Here is a 22,784-nt window from a genome sequence, read left to right as displayed (position 1 = left end):
TCCAAAATGTTTCCCTCTTAAAGGGCTCCAGCAACCTTTGCAACCCCACATTGAATGGGTAGTGAAACATCTCCATGGAAACCATCTAATCAAAAGTTACCACCCACAATTTGGGTGGGTCACATGTCCATGAAAACAATCAAAAAGATATAATCTAGCAATATTGAATGAGGATTAAAGGACATGGCTTTTCTGGGGCACATAATAGTTTCAGACCAGCACATCCATGTTGGAGCATGTGTCAGTACTTCATCCCTTTTTACAATTGAATAATATTTCATTGTATGGATATATAACAATTCATTTATACATTCACCAGTGGATGTTTGGTGACCATTGAATTTTGCAGTGGACAGCCACTGTGAACTTTGACAAGACCATTTCTTTGGAGTGATGGGGGTAAAAGCCTGACTAGAAGGACTCAGGAGATAATACGCATAGAGGAAGAGAGGTCTGGGGGCAGACAACTGAGAGCAATGGAGGGCAGCATAGAAAGCGGAAGTGGCTGAAGGAAGAAGTAGGGATCAAGAGAGGTTTCCTTTTGTAAAAATGAGAGATATTACAGCATGTGGGCTTGCTAATGGGGATGACCCAATAATGAGCAGAAAGCTGCGTCTGCCCTTCAATAGAAGAGAGGTGACAGGATTTAGTACATGAATGGAGGTGCTGGTTTTAGATAGAACAGAGGCAGACCATTTATCAGAAGAGTGGACACCTTGGCAAATGCGAATACTGTATGTTTCTGGAGATTCTACTCCAACATTAATGCAAAACACACGAAAGGGGGTGGGGGCAGGGAACACCCAGCAGAAGCCAAGCAGGGTATCAGTATTACAAAGAACAATCGACAATGTGGGAACATCCTTACACAATCCTCAGCTCAGCCTATCCAGATGTCACACTCCCTGAACTACTCCAACTCAAGAACACCAGGCTTTGATTGGGGGTTGGGAAGTTTTGAATCTCCCTCCTCAGTTCCTGGCTACCTAGGACAGTCCCAACACACTGAGTTTTTGCTGCTCTGGGCAAGCCTCTTCTTGTCTGTACAGGAACACAGAACAAAACGCTCGGTGCTGTGATTTTACAATAAAATATTATAGAAAAACATACAAAAGAAAATGTAGCTCATAAAGATAAAAAAAACAAAAATAAACAAAAAGAAAATGTAGCTTGGTGAATCATTATAAGGTTAAATTAAATAAGGTTTTTTTTTGTTTGTTTTTTTTTTTAGTGCCTCCAGTTAGGAATACAGAATGATTTTAGGACTTAATTCATTTGTCTTCCTTCTTTTCCTTCCCAGTCTTACACTGCCTGTTTTCCAAAGTCTGAAAACAGTTGTTTCCTATATTTTGTCCAATTTTTAAATCGTTTATGGTGGGAGCACAAGTCAAATACTTGTTACTCTATTTGTGATCAGAAGAGACATTGCCACATCACCTGATTTCACTTCATTTTAAAATCTTTTTATTGTAAAATAAAATTATAGAAAAACATACAAAAGAAAATGTAGCTCATAAAGATAAAAAAACAAAAACAAACAAAAAGAAAATGTAGCTTGGTGAATCATTATAAGGTTAAATATCCTGCTGGCCAAGAAACAGAGCTTTGCTGGCCACCCCAGAAGCCCAGGATGTCCGCAGCCTCTGTAGGACTGAGGTGAAAAAAAGCCAGAAGGACATGGCTCTGAGAGAGGGGGAGACACATGAAGCAGAGACCTCAAAACTGCACCCCCCCCATTCCATCCCTTCCAGAGCACCCCGTTGCCTCTCTGTCCCTCAGGCCCCGTGTAGAAGGCAGAGAGGGACTTAGCTCATCCAAACTTGTTTTTCCCTTGTAAGGCAATGGAGACGGGTAAAAGTGAGCCTATTAACCTATTGCTCAAATACTAGAGGTCAGTCTACAGAAAAGAGAAAAATTTCAAGCCCAAGCTTACTATAAATCCAGGTCGCAAGAAGTGGATAAGAAGTTATCAGGGATTGGGGATAGCAGGGAGTGGAGAGTAAGTGCTAATGGGGTTTTTCTTTTTGGATGATGAAATGTTCTAAAATTAAGAGTATGATAATGGTTGCACAAGTCCAGGAACTATCCTAAAAACCACTGAAATGGTATACACTTCAAATGGGTGAACTGTATATGTGAATTATATCTCAATAAAACTGTTAAAAAATAATCTAAGTTGTACTTGCTTACAAGAACAGATTCTCCTCACTTGCCTTCATTTTCTCTCCTTCCTCCCTTCCTTCATTCCTGGCTTTCATTTATTTCAACATTTCTTAGCATCTACTGTTTGTCTGCCCCCCCCGCCCCACTCTGCTTTATAAAATCTCGTCTTGTCCAATCTTCTGCTAACCACGAATGCCCTTCAAGGCATGAGGGAAAGGAAAGGCTTCTAAAAAGTCAGCCTGGAATAAACGGTGTATCTGGGAAGTGGTATAATAATATTGCCCAATAAAATGAGATCAAACAGTTTAATCAGGCCCATGAGAAGGAAAAGCAGAAAATCATAGTCTCACAGACTATGCCAAAAATCTGGAGGAAAGCTGAAAAATTCAGCCCCAGGCCTGGACATCTTGTTTTTACAAGCAGAACTTGGGCTATTCGGCATGTCAGTTCTCCTTTAATTTTCCTGCAGTGCGATCTCTGAAAGGTCCCTTTCAGCTTGAGAGCATCCAGTGTAACCCCTCATCCTCCATGAAGGACAACGAGGATAATTTTGTCAAGGTCACTCACACGCAACAAGCTCTGCAGAAACTACACTTGGTGCTGTTTCCGTCGGCTTGGTTCTAGAAGTTCTGAGGGCGATGACCAAGAATCTGGAGGTTTGGAAGTCATCAGATTGCTAAAAGTAGACTTAGTGTTTTTCTGAAATCTGAGCAGCACCTTGTTTAAAATTCCCTACCATTGATTAAAATTTCCCCACCATTTATTAATGATCTTCAAAATCATTATGACTAATTGTGATAGATTACAATAAAGGGTCAAAATTCTTCCTTCTCTGTGTGGCCAATGCTTCACAAAATGATCTTTCAGTTTTAACCGTCAAGAAGTGGAGTATATTCCCCCACCTATCATTTCTGGCTTGATTAGAGAATATAGCGGTGGAAAACTTAGCAGAATTGTGTCCTGCAGTTATGTGGAGAGCAGAATTTGTAAATGGAGAAATTCGACCTTGCACTGAGGAAATGTCCAGGCAGAATGGTAGAAGTGCAGCCGGGTTCCTTTGTGCTGCTTGTAGTAAAATGTGAGAGGAAAAACACAAATGGAGGAAATAACTTATTAACAGAAAAGTCAGGCCTTGATGAAATGGGAACGTCTCAATCTACCCAGATGGCAAATAAATAAATAAATATAAACTCCTTACTTCAATTAAAAAAAATTTCATAAAAATGGGTCCCAGACTGAGCTAAGTACATTCTTCCACAGGAATAAACAACTTTGAAGACAACCATATCTGTTGACTGTTATCCTCTCCCCACCCTTTTCCAGAGATAACATCTAAGTGTGAGAGAGGCTCAGTAACTTGCAGAAGGTTAATCCATATTATCACTGAGTTCTTACTGAAAAAAAAAAAAACTGAAAATCTGGGCTTGGCCTTGCATCTCTGTGTCTTGCTTTGGCTAATGTGCCATTAGAAAAGGAGATAAGAGGAAAGACTTGAAAAGTCCCTATGCCCTGGGGCTTGCCTTCTCATGCTGCTCTGGGGATCCCTGGGAGCACTGCCATATGCATAAACCCAACCTAGCCTGCTGGGTGATTAGAGACGTGTGCCGAGCTGTCCTTATAATCTCCAGCTGGCAGAGACAACTGCCAGATCTGTCTGGAAGGCCATCCTAGACTGTCCAACCTGAGTTGAGCCAGCCTAGTACACAAGCGCTGCCCTGCCGGAAGTAATAAATGTTCGCCGTCTTAAGCCACTACGCTTGGGGCGGTTTGTTACGCAGCAAAAGTGAACTGATACATAAATATTCAGGAAGTTCTTGAAAAAGACTTATAGAACTAAAAACAATATTATTTGTCAAGAGCATTCAAAATGACAGCAGCAGGATTTCCTGAATCATTTTCAGGGCACCAGAAGTGGTTTATTGCTGCATCAAGATTTGTCCCCTGCTGACCCTCTTAGGACAGGAATGAGCCATGTGTGTAATGGAAGAGGACATGAGCTCTGATCAAATGATAATGAACCAACTCACATAGGGCCTCAGCTCCAACCTCCTTCAAGCCTGCAGGAGACTGGTGACTAAGAGTAAGTTTCCCAGAAGGTCCCTTGTGGTTTCTTGGCATCAGCGCCTTCTGATGAACTAGAAGGATGTATTTCTGAATGCCTGCAAGGCTGCACCACAAGCTATTAACTGGAAGAGAAGTGAACTTTATCGAGTGGGTGAATGCAAACACTGCCTAAACCACATGTGATGGAAACACGTGGGTAAAGAAGCCTAGTTGTCCATCTATCCCTCTTGCTGCCTGGAATTGCTTGGGTCATTGAGAGGTGACGTCGAATGTGGTCCCCGCCACGCTGGCCTGTGGCCGGCAGCCAGTAGCATCTCTAAACAGGAAGCATTTGCCACTTCAGGCTCAAATAAGCAAATGTGTAAACCGAACATTAGTCTCAATCAAGATCAAATCAACTCAGGTCTATTAAGTGCCTACTGTGTACAGAGACTGACTCCATGTTAGGTTGTGGTGGGAGTGAAGGAATCTACCTATTTAGCCAACGTGGCATTTCAGCAGAAAACAGTACAAATGTGGCAGAAAGGTATGTGGTGGTGAAGTTACTGAAACAGGTCTTTTTTTTTTCTATTTTGGTGTGATCTGGGATTGACTGCCTAGTGTTTGAGGATGGGAGTTTATGGTTGAATAAGGTAAAATTAAACTGGTCAGGGCAGGAGGGGATCCTGCTTTGGGAAGTGAGGAAGGGCAGTCCATGGGGTAGTCAGCATGGAGCAGCTCCAAATGGGAGCTGGGCTGCCCACCTCACTCACTGCTCCCTGTCATGTGACCTGGGGTAGCTCATGCCACTTCTTTGGGCTGCTGTTACCATCTCTAAAATGGGGCAGGGGCCAAGGGAAACAATAAAAGTGCTTTATGAACCATGACACACTATACAAATATTATTTACTCATACTGGTGCCCTAATATTTTATTTTGTATTGTTTTTGAAAAAGGTACTATATGCACATGCTAAAATAAATTTTGAAAACAATCCAAAAGGAATATAGTCAATAAGTTATCCTCTTCCCTCTGTCCACTCTTCCAGTACCAGTTTCTTTTGTTCCCATCTAGTGATATCTATGCATATATACATATTTGTATATATACACAGTTGAATATATATTTATATGTAAATGTACACGCACACACACACACACACACACACATTTCCATTTTAACACAAATAGTATTCTACACCTTGCTTTCTCTCTTTTTGATGAAGGATCCTTTTGGATTGATACAAGGCTCTACCTTGTTCTCTTTTAACGGCTGCATAGTATTTCATTATTCCATGGCATTTGGGATGCCCTAACAGGTGTTTAGCTATCTCCTGCTGATGGAGTTTCTACTCTTTGTCCCAAAAACACTGTAGTGACTATTCTTGCATGTTCATTTTTGCACTCTTGTTAAGCCAAATGCAGTGTGCAGTTTCAGTTTTGATAGCAATGTCAACCTGCCCCCTGCAGGGTTTATCTGCGGTGATCACTTAACCCTCAAATCAAGAATCAGGTGGTCATCTGTGGGGCAGGCTCACAAGAGCCATGCATTTGATGAGACCACGGAAAGAAGTTTCTTCTTCCAAGAGAGCCAGTTGAGACTTTTACTATTTGCTATTTCATATAGTGAAGGTATTCAGAGCCCAGATGTTGGAGACAGACTGCCTGGGTTTGAATCTGACTCTACCATTTAACAGGTGTGACCTTAAGGCAAAGTGACTTAACTGCTTTGTTCTTCAATCTCTCCATCTGTTAAATGGCAATAATGATAATCCTTCTCAACTTTGGTACTAGTGACGTCTTGGGATATACAATATATAATTCTTTGCAATGGGGATCTGTCTGACCTTTTAGGGTGTTTAGTGGCATCCCTGGCCTCTACATACTAGATGCCAGTAGCAACACACCCCCTCCCCACCCCCACTTGTGACAATGAAAAACGTCTCCAGACACTGGGAGATTTGCCAGATGTCCCTGGGTGGGTGGGTGGGAAATCACCTCTGGTTGAGAGAATTACTAGGTTCTTAAATGAGGATTAAATGAGAGAGGTACTACAAAGAAAGTACTTAGAATGTACCTGGCACATAGTGAATGCTAGACAAGGGTTTGCAATTTTATTTTGATTATTGTTCTCTAGTCTTGGCCTACCTGATGCAAAATAAATAATTTAGGTGATTTGGGGGCTGAAGCAACACAGGACTTATTGTTAAACCCGTATCTGATTCCACCCATCAGCCAGAATCCCAGTCCCAATTGTAAGATCATAGGTCAGGATTAATTATAGTCAGATCCCTCTGGGCTTCCATTGTAGGACTCACAGGATCCCTTGGCAAACTTAACAAGATCCCATGCTAAGGGCCAGCTCAGCCGTCACCAGAGCTGCACACATCCATTTTAAATCCCCTTCTGTATACTTGCATACTTCAAGTCTTTGGCCTTCCATAAATCTATAGCTCTGAAACAATGGGCTGCCCATAAAATTCACCCCAAAAAGGGAGGCTGGTGGGGGCTGGGGGATGTAAACAAAATGGGAGGACAAGGGAAAACAAAACGCTGAGTTTTTCTTTAAATTTTTGGCTCTGCACAGCACAAGCATTTACACTGAAAAATAAAGAATTCTTTCTTCTGGGTTTATTTCAGCTGGCATCCAGCTTGTGCCTAGAGAAGAATGTCACTGCATCATTATTCAGCTCCACAAGGTAAAACAAAACGAGCAACTTAACAACCAGAAGTGTGCTGGTGTGGAGGGAACAGATAATTTAAAAGCTTTTCAAAGAATGTCGCTGTGCTCCCTGTTCTTTTGCCACTGTTCTTTCGCCACACTGCTTTGTTTTTTCCACACCTGTGGGAAAGCAGTTACTTTTCATACAAAGTGTATAAATAATGCCTCCAAGCAGCATCTCCCCCAACACCCATCTTTCCTTTCTTTTTTTTTTTTTTTTTAATATTGTTTTAGTGTTTTGGCATCCCTAGAGGGTCTACAAATAGATTTGCCTCTAAGAATTCTGAGTAACCACAGTCAGGAGAAAAAGCAATGGTTTAATTAGCCACGGTCCTATTTTTGAAATTACATCTGCTTTTTTTTTTTAAAACTGAGTATCTGTCTATGCAAGAATTTGAAGAGGATGGATTTTGGTGGGGGGGGATGCATGTTAGTTTTGATTTGAATTAACTTTCATGCTGTGGAAATCAAAATCAAGAGTATTGAGTGAATAATGTATCATCATACATTAAACAGGCTCAAATGAAGACAGCTGACAGAAATGATTACAGAAAAATGAATTGCTGGAAATATGGGGTCCTCTGCTGTGTGCTATTATATGAGAGATAACAAATCACTCCACACATTTCTGTGCTTTGCATGGTTCTATCAGTTTTTCATCCCCAAATTCCCAGACTTGATTAATCACTGAAGTAATGAAAATTAACAGGCTAATAAAGGATCATGTGGCTTGAGGAGTCACTGGAAATCAGAAAGCAAGGACAGAAACCACAGGACTAGATTCCCAAATCTGAAAGTCTTTCTCTGGATGTTTTCTGTCTTGAGACTTTTTGAATTTCTGAAATATTGGTTGAAATATTTTTGAAGCTTAAATTTTTCCAACACTTCTCAATCTTAGACTGTTTCAGGGCAATATTCTTCGTTGCCTTTGATGACAACTCTCCAAAGACACTTGTTGGTTTTGTTTTAATGACTATCAGAAAAATGTCTGTGGGAGATGAAGGACCATTCAAAATTTTAACTTTCACTGGATATATTATTAGTCCCTAATTTCAGCATCTGTCTTTAAAGAATTCCGAGTCTATGGAAATCATTGGACATGTACCTTTTTTTTGGTCATCTGTATTAGTTATCTATTGCTGTGTTAACAAATTGTCCCCAACTTTAGCAACTTAAAACAGATAGGTTAGGAATCTGGGGACAGCTTAAATGCGTAGCTCTAACTCAGGGTACCTAACCTGAGCTAGATACAATAAAAGTTTCAATAAAGTGTCTGCTAGGCTATATTCATATCAAGGCTTGATTGAGCTTCTATGCTCACTCATGCGGCCTATGACAGCCATTGGGTCCTCACTTGTTGGTTGGAGATGGCAGTTCCTTGTCATATGGACCTCTCTGTAGGGCAGTTAACAGAATAGCAGCTGGCTTTCTTCAGAGCAAGTGAGGGAGAGAGGGCAGCTTGTTTTAGTTTCCTGGCTGCTAAAACAAATATGCAACAATGGTTGGCTTCAGTTAGCTGGGCTTCAAAGGCTAGAGGCTTGCTTCCTCCCAGGTCGGTATCTTCTGGCTGGGGTTCCTTGGCTTTCCCATCACATGACAATGCACGTGGCGGGGTTATCGCCTTTCTCTTCCAGTTTCATTGACTTTCAGCTTCTGGCTGCTCCCCCTTCTCTATAAGACCTCCATGGATAGCATAAAGACCCATTCTAATTCATATGGCCACACCTTTATTAAAAATAGTATCTTCAAAATGTCCTATTTACAGTAGGTTCACATCCACAGGAATGGATAGGATTACGAATATGCTTTTTGGGGATACATAATTCCAAGCCACCCCAGAGCCCAAGGCAGAAGCCAGAGTCTTTCTGTACTATAATCTTGGAAGTGAAAACCCATTACTTTTTCTAACTGTTTGTTAGAATCAAGTCACTAGGCCCAGCCAATACTCAAGTGGAGGGGATATGTCAGAATCTGAATACCAGGAGGAAGGGATCACCGGGGCTGTTTTAGAGACTGCCTACTATACCCTGACATTTTCATATAAAGCTAAAGCCCTCTGACATCATGGTTGCTATAAAATAACCATGTTCTTGGAGGTCTGGAATTCAGGTGAAGGATTTGCAAGAAGGGATATTCCTTGGTTTTAGGTGAGGAGACTCCCTCAAGAAAGTGAAATGGGGAGGAAAAAAAAAGAGTTGACAAGAGAGGTTTTCTTGGTCTCCAATTTAATATAAAAGTAAAGATCAAATTTTAATGCTAAACCCTATACATTGCTGGTGCAAACATAAAATGGTGCAGCCCACCTGGAAAAGAGTTTGACAATACCTTAAAAACTTAAATATATTTCTTTGCTGTTAACAATTCTCAACTTCAAAAAAAAAAGTTAATTATAAATTTACCTTATGACTCAGCAATTTCACTCCTAGGTATCTACCCAAGAGAAATGAAACATATGTCTACACAAAGACCTGTACACAAATGTTCATAGCAGCATTATTCATAATAGGCAAAAGTTGAAAACAATCCAAGTGTCCACTAACTGGTGAATTAATGATGTACAAATCCCATTGGTCTACGCAGTGGAATACTACTTAGTAATAAAAAGGAGCTAAAAACTGATATATGCTACAACATGATAAACTTCAAAAACATTCTGCTAAGTGAAAGAAACAGACACAAACAACCACATACATTAAGATTCCATTTATATGAAATGTCTGGAACAGGCAAATCCATAGAGACAGAAAGTAGAGGAGTGGTTGCCAGAGGTGTGGGTGGAAACTGCTAGTAACTACAAATGGGCATGAGGGATCTTTCTGGGGTAGTGGAAATGCTCTGAAATTAGTGGGGATAGTTGTACAACTCTGTAAATTGACTAAAAATCATCGAATACTTCAAATGGATGACTCTTATGGTAGGAAAAAGTTCAATTATAGTGGATGAGAACTAGCCTACATTTCTCAGCCTACATGAAACCAAGTTCAGCTATGTCAGCTTTATGCCTTCTTACTCTACTTCCCTTTTTTCCCCCATATGCTTGGAGTTTGGTCCTAACACTACATTCTGGGACCTTGGTCCCAGATAAAGCTCTTAAGTCATTAAATCAGAGAAAGTCCATTGTATTTTGATTATAGTTATTTTATTTTTTCCTTCTTCATCTGGTTTTTTAGCCCTGTTTCTTCTGGGCTAATTTTTAAAGGATTTTTTAACTCTAAAGGAATACTACATTTTTTCTCAATCTTTTTACCTTAGATGGGAAATACACCTGATTGCTGATTGCCTGCTTTTCAAGTGTTTGCAATATACAATGATCAGTTTTGCCTAGGCTATGTAGGAGATTAATGTCAGTTCATTCTGGCTACTGGATACATCTGGCTTAATTATTCTTCAAGTTCTTCTAGGTCTTTACGTTTATCTGGACAATTCGAGATTGAAGGGAATTTTGATGTTGATTGCCCTATCATTTCCTTAAACTCACTAAAAAATACAACAAAACACTAGATGCTTCACTCAAAAAAAAAAAAAAGTAGTTATCTACTTGCTTCCAGTTTAATTGCAACACATTTTAAAAACGGACTACTGTGCTGGCTGGCTCTCTTAAGTTAAAGTAAAACTTCTAAAGGGGCCAAGGTCTAAAGTTCGCACATTCTTGTGAAGACTGTTCTGTCTCCGCCGACAGGAGACCCCATTTTTTCATAGCTGTACCAAATCACGTACATTTCCTCTTGAGCCTCATGAAGGAGGTAAAAGAAGTTCAAGTGAGGGGAAAATGGGTTCAAATGAAGGTCAGATACGCAAAAGAGTTTTCTTGGTTACTTTTTTGCTGTTGTAGAAAAAGTGGGGTAAAGGTAACCAGATTTGGGTAGCCTCGGCATGTTGCTCAATCTCAAGTCCATTCGTTAGTCTTGGCAGCGAAACAGAACAGGGCTCTTCTTTGAGACACTCAGTGACACCCGAGGGCCTACTGTGTGCCAGGCGCCGAGGATACAAAGATAACTGTTGAATGCTCGTGTTCATCGCGCCAGTGACTATTCTGCGTGCTTTATACGGAGCAAGACACTCTACCCTCGGAAGGCGCTCGCAGTTCATTTTATACGTTGCGTCAGGTGGGGTCAAACAGGCATTCTTCTCCAAGCTTGAGGACCGAAAAGGCACCTTGGGGGGCGAGGGAGAAAAAACGCTTCCTCCTAGTCCTTTACGCTAGGTTGATCCGGCCGGAGAAGACCGACACGCCCTCGCCAAAGGGCAACCCCGCCTAGAGGAGGGCGGATCCAGGCAGGGCCGGCAGCCGGGCCCTCACCGACCCCCGCGAACGCGGCCCAGACCGGCACCCGCTCCTCACGTGTCCCTCCCGGACTCGGAGCTCCCTCACTCCCTACTTCCGTCTGACCCTGCCGACTTCCGGTAAAGAGTCCCCATCCCGCATCGGCCGCTGGCACGGCCAGCAGCGCTTGGGTGTGTTCGTCTCCCGATGAGCTCGGCGGCCGCAGCTCCTCGGGGCCCTGCGGTGGTCCTTGAGCCTCGCCGATTCGCGGCTGCCAGATGGACCCGGCGGCGCTCGCTCCCGCGATGGGGCGGAAGGGGCGGTGGCGGCACGGCTCTAGGCCCGTATCCCTCCGCCGCCCCTCCCCCGCCCGGCCCCGGCCCCCCTCCCTCCGGGCAGCGCTCGCTTCCCTCCGCCTCAGACTGTTTTGGTAGCAACGGCAACGGCTGCGGCGTGTCCCGGCCCAGCTCCCGGCGGCTCCTGGGTCCCGGCCGGCTTCCCCGCCCCTTCGTCGTCGTCCTCCTCCCCCTCGCGGGCCTGGGTTCCCCCCCGGCCGTGCCAACCCGCGCCTCTCCGCTCGGCGCCCGCGCGTCCCCGCCGCGCTCCGGCGTCTCCTCGGCGCGCCCGGCTCCCTGCTGTACCCGCCTGGCGTGCGGGCCGGTGTATGGGCCGCTCACCATGTCGCTGAAGCCCCAGCAGCAACAGCAGCAGCAGCAGCAGCAGCAGCAACAGCAACAGCAACAGCAGCAGCAGCAGACCGCGGCAGCCAATGCCCGCAAGCCCGGCGGCGGCCTTCTCACGTCGCCCGCCGCCGCGCCACCGCCGTCCTCAGCCTCGTCGCCCTCGCTCTCGGCCGCGGCTTCCTCCTCCTCGGCGGCGGCGGGCACTGGCGGCGGGCGGCCGGGCCTGGGCAGGTGGGTGTCGGCGTCCCAGCCCCCTCCGCTTGGGGCCTGGACGAGGTCGGGCCTCGCGTCCCCTCCCCCGCGGTCCGCACCGCCATCCCCTCCCCGGGACCGGCCTGGCCTAGCGGGGTGGGCTAGGGGCCCGCAGCGGGGGCGGGAGCTCCGCTTTAGACCCTGCAGGCTCGGGTGGGGGGCGCCGTGGGGCCCCTCTGGATTGTCAGGCCGCGTCCATCCTCCTGCACCATCCTCACTCTCCTCCCTAAACGGTCAAGATGGAAGGACCGGGCAGCGTCCCCTTCCCATTGAAATGCTCACAGGTCCCAGCAATTGTCAGCCCCCGTTGCACCTTCTTTAAGCCCTCCCGGTCCCCAGTGGGGGTGAGGGGGATGCTGCGGGCAGCGTCCCCACTCCCGGTTTAAATGTGGTTGGAGTGGTCTTTAGATTTTGTTTCAGTCTCCCGAAACACGTCTCCTCCCCCATGGAGGAATATCGAGGCGGGGGGGGGGGGGATTGGACCGCGTCCCCTGCCTTCCTGTTAAAGGGGCAGCCACAGGACGCTTCTGGAATCGTTGGGGTCTGTCACGTCTCTTCACCTGTGCCCCCTTTCTACTCAGTGAATGATGGAAGGACGGGGGTGAGGTGGGTGGGCAGCAGCCCCCCGCCCCTTCCAGTTTTAAGCCTTAAGGCCGCGGCGGGGTGTCCAGAAGCCCTAGAATGGTCTTGCCCTGTGCAGCCTCCCGCAGCGGCCCGCTCTCCCCCACCTGGGGAAGGGTGGGAGTGCTTGGGCCCCTCCCGGCCTCCCCCTTCTTTCCCTCCTCCCGCATGGCCTCTCCCGCTCGGGTGGTGGCCGATCCGCATTGCCGTTCCGAGGCGGCGGCTAAAGCGCTTTTGCACACTGGTGGGTGAGGGTCGGGCCCAGGCGTGCGCCCGAAGCCCAGGCGGAACTGGGGAGGTGGGGGGTGGGCGGGGGGAGCCCGCTGAGCTTTCTTGATACCCCCTACCCTGATTTCCGAGGTGTTTTTTTTTTTTGCGTGTGTTTGGGGAGAGGGATTGCAGCGGGGGACAGGGTGGGATTCCTGAAGGCAGAAACGTGGGTGTTTCCTTGCGCCTCCCCTCTCCCGCTCCAACCCTCATAACCCAGGTTTGTGCTGAAGGCTGGGGGCTCTGTTATTTCCGCCAGCCGGGTCTAACTCTAGAGTGTGTGTGCCTGTGCGCCAAAGCCTCTTTGGGAGTCAGGGTCGTGTGTCAGTTCGTAATTCACTAACTGAGAAAATGCTTAGCGTTCAAACAGGGTGCAAGTGTCAGTAACACTCCGTTCCATTGTGGCCTGTGTCCTTAACTTGGGGAGTGTCGCCAGCGCTTACCAAGGGCACGCAAGTCCGTTTCCCCTGTGCCCTGAGTCCATCCGTGTTGAAGGCGCTGCCATGCCTCATTTAGGCCGGATTGGCAGGGCCAGTGACCAGCATTCTCCTTAAATAGATGTCGTGGTCTTTTGAAGGTGGAATAAGGGAATTTTTCATGCACTGAGTTTTCTTTGTGAAAACACATTTTCAGCAATCCAGTTACAAAGCATTTTCATTAACCAGCAAAAAAACTTACCCATCAAGATGAATCAGCTGGTTTTTAAGAAATTCTTCTCACTTCAAAGAGGTTGATGTAAAGACGCTTCTGGACTGCTACCCACTCCTACTCCCATAGTTTCCCCTTCTCTAAAGCACCCACAAACCTAGCCAACTAGTTCAAATGAAGGGATCATTTCCCCAGCTCTGTACACTTAGGATTTTGTAACTTTAGTTTCCTTTTTGCAGTGGCATTAATAAAGAAAAATGAAAATTATAAATATAATTTTTACAGAAAGAATTGTTTTCCTTTTAGGTGTCAGGTTGAAATCTGGCAGATATATTTCACTTGCTCAAATAATTAAAAAATTTAAACTAAGGCTTTGAAGAAGTTGCATTGGTTCTCTTTAGGTATAAAAATCACATTATGACAAATAATTTGTTCCGAGGTAGCTTGATTGATCAAAGATACTTGGAATGTTTTAGTACTGTAGGTCTTTTTTCTATTCCTTAGGGCTTCACAGAAATTTAAGGTTCATTTAGATTGTCTTGCTTTAAATTATTTCACCTGATGCGTAAATGGTAGATCTTACTCTTTTTGTTAAATATTTGAAGTTTTGTTTAATGTATTAGTCATATAATGTAAAATTTTGTTCTTGTATAGATTCATGTACTTGTAGAATTGCTTTCAATTTTGAATTACGTTTATTGGGCCCTTTGTAGATCAGTTACAGTTTCTAACCTCACTTATGCTTGAATGTATCAGCAGTAAAATAAGTTTCTGGATCAAGGGTGAAGAAAAAAAGCGCAGCATTGGGTTTGACATGTTCAGAGATAGCAAAATACTCTTGAAAATCTAGAAATAATACTTTTGCTTTAAATAGTATATAATATTTTATCATTTGAGTTTTTTGTGAAAATTGAATTTTCATGGCTTTCAAAATGATTTATTCTGTCTTTAATTGTCATATACATTTCAGAAGGTGGCATTTTGTCTTAGGAAATAACAGTATAACTACAGCTTAAATTTTGAACATAATTTTACCTTAATCCAATTTTTATTTTTGTCTTTTAGTGTTCAGTTCTTGTCAACATTTCTACAGTTATAGTGATTATATATATATTGTGTTCATCTTTTTTCATCTTAACATTGTATTGTAAATTTTTATTTTAGTTTTCTAAGTAGAAAGCAACCATTATTCTATTGTTGGATTTTTTTTTTTTACCCCAGCCCTATTGTTGGAATTTGGATTTCCACTTTTGTACTATTATAGATAGTGGTGCAGTGAACAGCTTTACAGACTAACAGCTTTTGCTTCAGTGTGGTTATTTCTTTAGAGAAAGTTCCCAGGAGAGGTAATATTAGGTCAAAGGGCTTCAAGATGTTTATGGTGCTTGCTTGCTGTTCCATATTGCTCTTCAGAAGATTTGTATAGTTTCTAGTGCTCTTCTTTGTCAAGCACTGAGGGAAGAGTTGCATTTACTGTCAAGTATACACATTCTAAAGCGTTTTTGTTAGTTTCCAGATTATTTATATAATGAGTGTGAATTTTGTGCCTTTGAGGATTTAATAACAAGATACATGTGGAGATGCTTTGAAAGCTGCAACTGTTATTAATTAGGATACATGGTTTATTTGTATTGATTCTTCTGCGTTAAGTAGAGGAATCAAACTCCTGACAACTCAGTTTGAAAGTTTTTTGATGTTTTTTTGTTTTGTAGCCTTCCTCTTTGTTCTAAAAGTGTTGTTTGTTTGTTTGTTTTTTATTAGCTAATAGCCTATGACCAATTTTTTTTTGGTAATTTTTATGTATTTTCATGAAATTATTGGGAATTCTCAACTGGTTAACCTATATCTCTTCCCTTTCCACACCGCCTTCTCCAAGTAAAAAAAAATAATGGGTTTACTAATCCTATTACCCAAATTCTAATCCTAGATAGAATTTCTCTGGATACAGGATTCAGTGTGAATAAAAAATTGGGGTAGTAAATTTCAGTGTAGTGCTATTACTACTTTCAGTTTTTTACAAAAGAAAGGTATGGTTATTGCTTTCTCATCATTTGCAATTAGGAAAGTATGCTTTCATTTATATCAGTGGGATACTCATCTCTCTTCTAGAAGGGCCTAAAAATTTACATTCATTTAACACAACTACATTGAACATCTACTATGTTCAAGGCAGGTGTCAGTTATATAGCAATGAATGAAACAAAGTTAGCATTCTGGAGTTTTCATTCTAATGTGAGAATACTCAATAAATGAGACATTAAATTAGAAAAACTGTGGATAGAGGAAAGCAGATTAAGGGTATGGGGAATGTGGGGAAGGGATTGAGTTGAAATTTTAAATGGGTTGTGGTAGGCCTCATTGAAGGTTTGTGAGCAAATATTTGATGAAGGTGAGGAAGTTATTTCCTTTTTTTCTGGATTAGTCATATAGCCTCATTTGTAATTTATAAGGTTTAAACGGCATCATCCTTTATTCATTCTTTTATGTGGGTATTGCTAATCAGATTTTAAGTTAGACCAAAAAGTTCATTGACATTTAATTCATTAGAGGTAAATGCAGATGGTTGTTTATAAAAAAAGACACACACTTGGGCTTTTCTAGTGGGCTTGCTTATTTGGCTGACTCAGTTCAGTTTTTATTCCAAGCACCTGTAGAAAATGTATTCCTTAAGCTTGTGCAAAACCTGTCTCAAATTGTTTATCTGTGTTTGTCAAACAAAAAAGTAAGGCTATAGTTGGATAAGGATTTTGCATTCTGAAATACAGTCAGAACATTCATTCATGATATCAGTTATGTTTGATGTTCCTTTTTTGGTTAAATGTAAACTTGTATTTTCTGTGTTTCTCTTGTTAGGCAGTTGTTACACAGGCGTATTAACTCACTTCATAGTTATTTAATAGCCATGTGTTTCAATTTAAAGGAGGGTCTGATTTTTTTGTTCTAAGTAGCTACAGCTGTGTTAACTTTTCTTTACCATAGCAAAGTATTTTTATAACTTGATAAAGATTTTAAGTTTTTGGAAGTTTTTAGAAGATCTTTTTTTGTGTGTGTGTGTGTAATTGTAATTTTCTGTCTTGGCCAGATAGTACATAAAGAATTGAACCTGAACATAAACATATTTTTGTAATTATTTCAAATGATTGTGACAACTTCAGTGGGGATATGAATAGAGTTTATTAACAGACCTAGTTGCTACTACTAGATCTTTGTAGGTGAAAGTACTTTTTTTTTTTTTCTGGAGCGTATTTGATTTAGTTTTGTTATGACTGTTACCATACTGAGATCTTAAGAGTTCGCTACAGTGGTTTGTTTAGCAAGGGTGTTAATAAAATATAGGTGGAATTTGCTAAAAAAATTAACTCTGCAGCATTATATAGCTCCTTAAAAGAATGTTGCTTTCTGTTGAGGGTTTTTTTTTTTGGGTCTCTATAGATGTTAGATTTCAAAAGTAGGAATGCGTTTCGCAGCAACGTTACTCCTTACTGGTTATGAAGCTGCTATCAAGCCTTTGAAAGGTTATAACATCTAAATCTAGAATCTGTCGTGTCGACATTTGAACCCATAAGCATTAGTTATGATTTGAAACAGGTTGATCTATTTCTTAGTGTTTATTTTATATCCTTAAAATGTATTTTTTATTCAAAATAAATTTCTTCTTTTGAAGGTACACATTCTGTATGTAACATAGCATTGTTCTTCATTAAGGTTTTTGCCTAGCAAGTAGTTTGCAGTTTTGTAGATAGATGTGCTGTAAGCCACCTCTCTGTTATTTAAAACACATTCAGTTACCTTATTAATTCAAGAAATTGTATGTCTAAATAAGTAAATACATGAATATTAGTGTTTTGGGGGGCATATGCACCTGGGTGTAGACTGATCCCTGATCTTAAGCTTTTGTAGTATAATAGAGATGATAGATATTTTTGAACCAGAATTCAGAGCAGATTTGTTCTTGAAATTAATAAATTGAGAAACTGTTTATGTCGAAGTACTATTATTTATATTTGAAAGCTCTGTCTTATGATTTGAGAAACTAAAATGTTTGTAGAAAGTAAGATAGTGTGGAAAAGAAAAATAAAAACTTAAAAAAATATTATCACCCAAAATCTTTTTTTTTTTTCCAGGCTCTTCTGTGTGTGTGTGTGTGTGTGTGTGTGTGTGTGAGAGAGAGAGAGAGAGAGATGTATATATATTAAAAATGGAATCACATAGTACATATTGTTTTGACTTCAACAATAGGTATCATCTTTTAAAATATTTATATATTTTTTCTAAAACTGTAGAATTTTAGTGCAGGATAGTATAACAAAATATTATTTTAAAATAAAAGAAAAAAATCTTAAGCATTGAGATGTTAGGATACTTGCCCAAAGTTAATGTATTTTTAGAATTTTGTTACACTTCCCTCCCTTTAAGTGAACACACATAAATACATAAAATATCACTCTGGCTGTTTCAAAGAATACACAGTCTAGTAGACAATCCTTGCTTTTTAGGACATCTTTTGTAAAACCAGGTTTGGTTCGCTAAAATAAAAGTTCTAGTTCCTTAATCTTTGTTTTTAATATATATAATGCTTTACATATGTGTGAAATTATCTTTTTAAATGTTTAAATCCTTATTTTTATGATTTTTTAAGATTTAGTTTTGTTATGGATCTGAATTGTTTGTTAATTTGCCACAGCTATAATTTTAGATTTTTATTGATAATTGTTTGAAGTTGTATTCATGTAAAATTTTGAAATTCCTTTTATTTTTCAAATTTCTCATATAGATTGCTTATATTATTACGCCTGGAATTAATTGAATCAAATGGCTATGAAGTATCAATTTCATGCCATGATTAATAGTTAACTACATTTTGGGAATTGGAGAAAATATTTTATATTAGAGTTTTTGTGAAGTCCATCAATGTGTGGTATGAGGCTTATCTGTGATGCAGTTTTAAATGAATCTGGCTTATTTTTATGACATTTATATTAGAAGTTTATAGGGTATCCTTTTGAAAGTATTATCTTGGGAGGCTTTATCTAACAATGTTGCCAGTGGTCAAATGTTTTTGATTGCCACTTACCACATTGCTTTTATAAATTTTACAATTAAAAACATCCTTAGTAGTGATCTTTGTAAATAGCCAAAATCAAGATTAATCTTGAATATGACTTTTGTTTAAAAAACAAACTGATTTGAACCAAGTAGTACATTTTTCTTTTGGGGCTCAAAAACATTTGTTGTGGGTCTTATGCAGTTAACTATTTTTATCCCTGAATCACATTTGAAAATAAGGAAGAGAAAAAGATTTAAGGCCTTTTCCCTGAAACTTGTAAAGATTACAGAAAGGAGTGCTCTTCAGATTTTATTTTTGTTTGCTTTCTCTTGGTTGTACCTAGCTTGCTTTAATGATTTACAGTACCATCAAGCTAGACAGGGTAAAACTTTTAGAGGCAAACATATTGACAGCAAGGAGAAATAATAATAATAATGTGATTGAAATTTAGGATATGGGAGGATAAGAACAAAAAGGGTGATAGCTCAGAAAGTATACTATCCTCAAAGTTTTTGCTATAGGTTTTTAGCCCTATGCCTCTGAAGGCCCCCAGGATCATTACTATTTTATAGCACAATAATATGCTCATCATGGTGACTTACAAGACAAGGTTAGATTGTTTTTCATATCCTTCAAAAAACTTTTTCAAACTGCTGGTCATGATCCTTTAGTAGGTTATGATGAGCATTTTCAGAAAAGTGAAAAAGAATAGAAAATATTAGAATACATTGTATAGTTAGGGGTAAGAATTGTTTTAAGAAATTTGTTTCACTGTCTGTATACTGTGTTGTGAGGCAAGATATAATTTTTCATTAGGGTAGTCAAAAAACTGCTTTAGAGCCTGTAAGGTACAGTGAAAGGATTGAGGAAGTTTTTTAGTTATATTTGAAGAGAATACTTTCCTCTAAAAGTTAGACAATTCTTGTTATATTCCATTCTTGGCACCTAGTAGGTTGTAAATAATTCCTTTCCTTTTGTCTTTACCTATCCAGTTTTGATCCTTAACCTAGAAGGCAAATAGTTTTCACTTTATATGCTAATTGTGGTTGATTAGAGTATTATTTAGAGGATGTTGAGATTTCATCCAGCTTTGGTTGGGAGATGGAGAAAAGGAATGGGAGAGAGTCTTTCTGCATTGGTACCAGAGGGCATTTGCTAATTGTTGTTTAGCAAGCCTGTGTATTGAGCTCTCCATGTCCAGATATGGCCTACTTTTAAGTTGACTGGCACGTTCCATAGCCAGAATAATCCCCTCCAAAACATCTTTCATTGGGTCCCTTTTCTGTTGAGAAACTTTTGTGGATCTCCTCATACCTGGGTTGAATCATGTCAGCCTGGCAGTCAAACTTCTTCACAGTCTGAGCCCACAATATTCTCCAGCCTGAATCAAATTCTTCTGCCAGTCTTTGTCTTCTTGTCCTCATAAACATAAGTCTTATCTTTTAAGGCTTAGCCCAGATATTCTCTGTACAGTGTCCTACCATTTTACCTTAAGAAAACATGTTCCTTCCTCTTCTGTATTCCTATAACTCTTGTAGGTATCATTCACGTGGCATTCAATATGCAGTGTGTTGATGTGCAGTAGTAGCTCCTTTACAAGCTTTCAATTTAGGATGAACTCAGATAGGAGCAAAGTTACACCCTTGGATAAAAGTCAGGCAACTTCATCAGCCACCATTAGCTTCCCCCCCCCCCCCCCGGTCATTCATGGTCATGTTTACAGTCAACTCTGTGCTTATTGTGTTTGGGCTTAATTTATTGTTATTAAAGCTATCATACTCAACAAGTACAGCAGCAATATTGACAATTCTAGTTAGAAAAGAGTAGTCAATTATTGTAGAAAGGAGAGATTTAAAAAAAATAGTGGGCAAATACTTTGGTCACATCGAAGTATTCTGAAGTACAGAGCAAAAAGTACCACAGTCATTAATTAGGTCAGTGACAGTCTGTAGAAGGTAAATATAATTGATGCATGAAATGGAAAAACTTGAAAGTTTGCAGCTAAAGGTGTTCATTTCAGAGAATGCTAAGTGTAATTAAAGTGCTTCTGCTAAAACTTTTGACAAAACCTGTAAATGGTGTTTCAGATTCACTGTCCATTGAATAAGGGGTCTAAAGAGTCTCCAGTGACGCTTGAGAAGATTATTAAGAGAAGGGTCTCTTTCCAGGAAGGAAGCCCAATTGAATGTTCATAAGTGAGGAAAGAAGAGTGTGCTGCTTTTAAAGTTTTGAAAGACAGACACTTATTTTGATAAAGCAGGTATCTATCCAGAGTCTTGCACCCTTCAAAACCTTCTTCTGTCCATTTTGGACTTAAAAATAAATGGGTGAGACTTAATTTTTCATTACTCACTACACTGCAATTCAGATCAAATTGATGGACATTTAATCCTTACTTTGATAGGCTACATTATATTTTAGTTAGGTTTGTTGAACTATAATTTATATAAAGCAAAATTAATCTTTTTTAGTATAAAGTTCTTGAGTTTTGTCAAACATTTATAGTCATGTAGCTACCACTGTGGTCAAGGTTTCATCCCATAATGTTTTCTTATGCCTCTTTTTAGTTGGTCCTTTATCTCCAATCCTGGCAATCACTGATCAATTTCCTCTCATTGTAGCCTTTCTTAGAATGACATATTAATGGAATCATACAGTATATGGCCTTGGGGAATGGTTTCTTTCATATAGCATAATATTTTGAGATTCATCTGTGTTATTGCATGAGTGGTGTACCATTGTATACGTATACTGCAGTTTGTTCATCAAGTTATACAAGTTTGAGTTATCGGTGAGTTTTGGCTGTTTTGAATAATGCTGCTATGAACATTTGTGTACAGGTTTTTGTGTGGCCGTACGGTTTACTTTTTCTTGGTTAAATACATGGAAGTGAGATTGCTGGGTTGTATGGAAAGTATTTATTTAATTTTAAACATAATTGCCAAACTGGTTACTAAAGTGGCTGTACTATTTTATGCTTCCATCAGCAATGTATGAAATTTCTCCTTGCTCCACATCCTTGCCAACACTCAGTGTGTTGGTCTTTTTTCTGCATGGACAGGCATTGGGAATCAAACACAGGTCTCGGGCATGGCAGGCAGGAACTCTGCCTGCTCAGTCACCGTGGCCCACCTAGTGTGTTGGTCTTTAATTTTAGCAATTCAAGTGGGTGTGTAGGGGTATCTCATTGTTTTTTTTTTCTTTTATGAGTACATCTTTCTTTCCTCTTTGTGATAAAATATACATAAAATTTACCATAATTCAGTGGCATTAAGTATGTTAACAGTATTGTTTAAACATTCACCACTTTTTCCAGACTTTTTAATCATCCCAAATAAAAACTTTGTACCATTAAGCAGTGATACCCCATTTCTCCTTTTTCTTGACCCCTGGTTACCCGTAATCTACTTACCATCTTTATGAATTTGCCTATTCTAGATACCTCATATTAATGGTATCATATAGTATTGTTCTTTTGTGTCTGGCTTATTTGATTTGGCATAATCTTTTCAAGGTTCATCATGTTGTATCATGTGTCAGCACTTCATTCCTTTTTATGGCTGAATAATATTGGTTGTATGTGTACAACATTTTGTTTATATATTCATTTATTTATGGACTCTTGGAGTGTTTCCACCTTTTGGCTATTGTGAATAATGCTGCTGTAAATATTGGTGTACAAGTATCTGTTTTAGTGCCTGTCTTCCACAGCAGTTGGATCATTTTACATTTCCACTAGCAGTGAATGAGTGTTCCTGTTTCTCCATATCTTCTCCAATGCTTGTAGTTTTCTTTTTTTTTTTTAATAGTAGCCATTCTTGTGGATGTGAAATGATATCTCATTGTGGTTTTAATTTGCATTTCCTTAATAGCTAGTGATGTTGAGCATCTTTTCATGTACTTTATAGCCATTTGTATATCCTCTTTGAAGAAATGTTTAGGATCAGTTTCATTTCAATGTTTTAGGGATAGCCACTGTTGGTCACAGAAATCTGTGTTTGAGAACCTCCTTATTTAAGCTTTTGAAAGCTAATTAGAATCATAATTGAAAAAGACGGAAAGTAGCAGTTATTGA

General features: G+C 40.3%; 2 protein-coding genes across 9 annotated transcripts in view; both read left to right on the top strand.

Moving 5' to 3' along the window:
* Positions 1 to 6,983, top strand: part of BRAP (BRCA1 associated protein) — a 66,569-nt gene extending 59,586 nt beyond the window's left edge. The window contains exon 13 of the mRNA XM_077159876.1: positions 6,846 to 6,983. Coding sequence (XP_077015991.1) covers positions 6,846 to 6,867 — 22 coding nt within the window. The 3' untranslated portion in view covers positions 6,868 to 6,983. The remainder of the gene's footprint in view (positions 1 to 6,845) is intronic.
* Positions 6,984 to 11,786: 4,803 nt separating this feature from the next.
* The window catches only part of ATXN2 (ataxin 2), a 192,198-nt gene continuing 181,200 nt past the window's right edge, over positions 11,787 to 22,784 (top strand). For 5 of the 8 annotated variants that reach the window (XM_077159866.1, XM_077159864.1, XM_077159860.1 and 2 more), the window contains exon 1: positions 11,790 to 12,105. In XM_077159866.1, coding sequence (XP_077015981.1) covers positions 11,870 to 12,105 — 236 coding nt within the window. In that variant the 5' untranslated portion in view covers positions 11,790 to 11,869. Of the gene's footprint in view, positions 12,106 to 22,784 lie in introns of all 8 variants that reach the window. The other 3 variants (XM_077159859.1, XM_077159865.1, XM_077159862.1) reach the window with 3 other exon arrangements.

Source organism: Tamandua tetradactyla, chromosome 5 (assembly GCF_023851605.1).
Source record: "Tamandua tetradactyla isolate mTamTet1 chromosome 5, mTamTet1.pri, whole genome shotgun sequence".
Classification (NCBI taxonomy): domain Eukaryota; kingdom Metazoa; phylum Chordata; class Mammalia; order Pilosa; family Myrmecophagidae; genus Tamandua; species Tamandua tetradactyla.
This window is presented reverse-complemented; position numbering and strand designations above follow the sequence as displayed.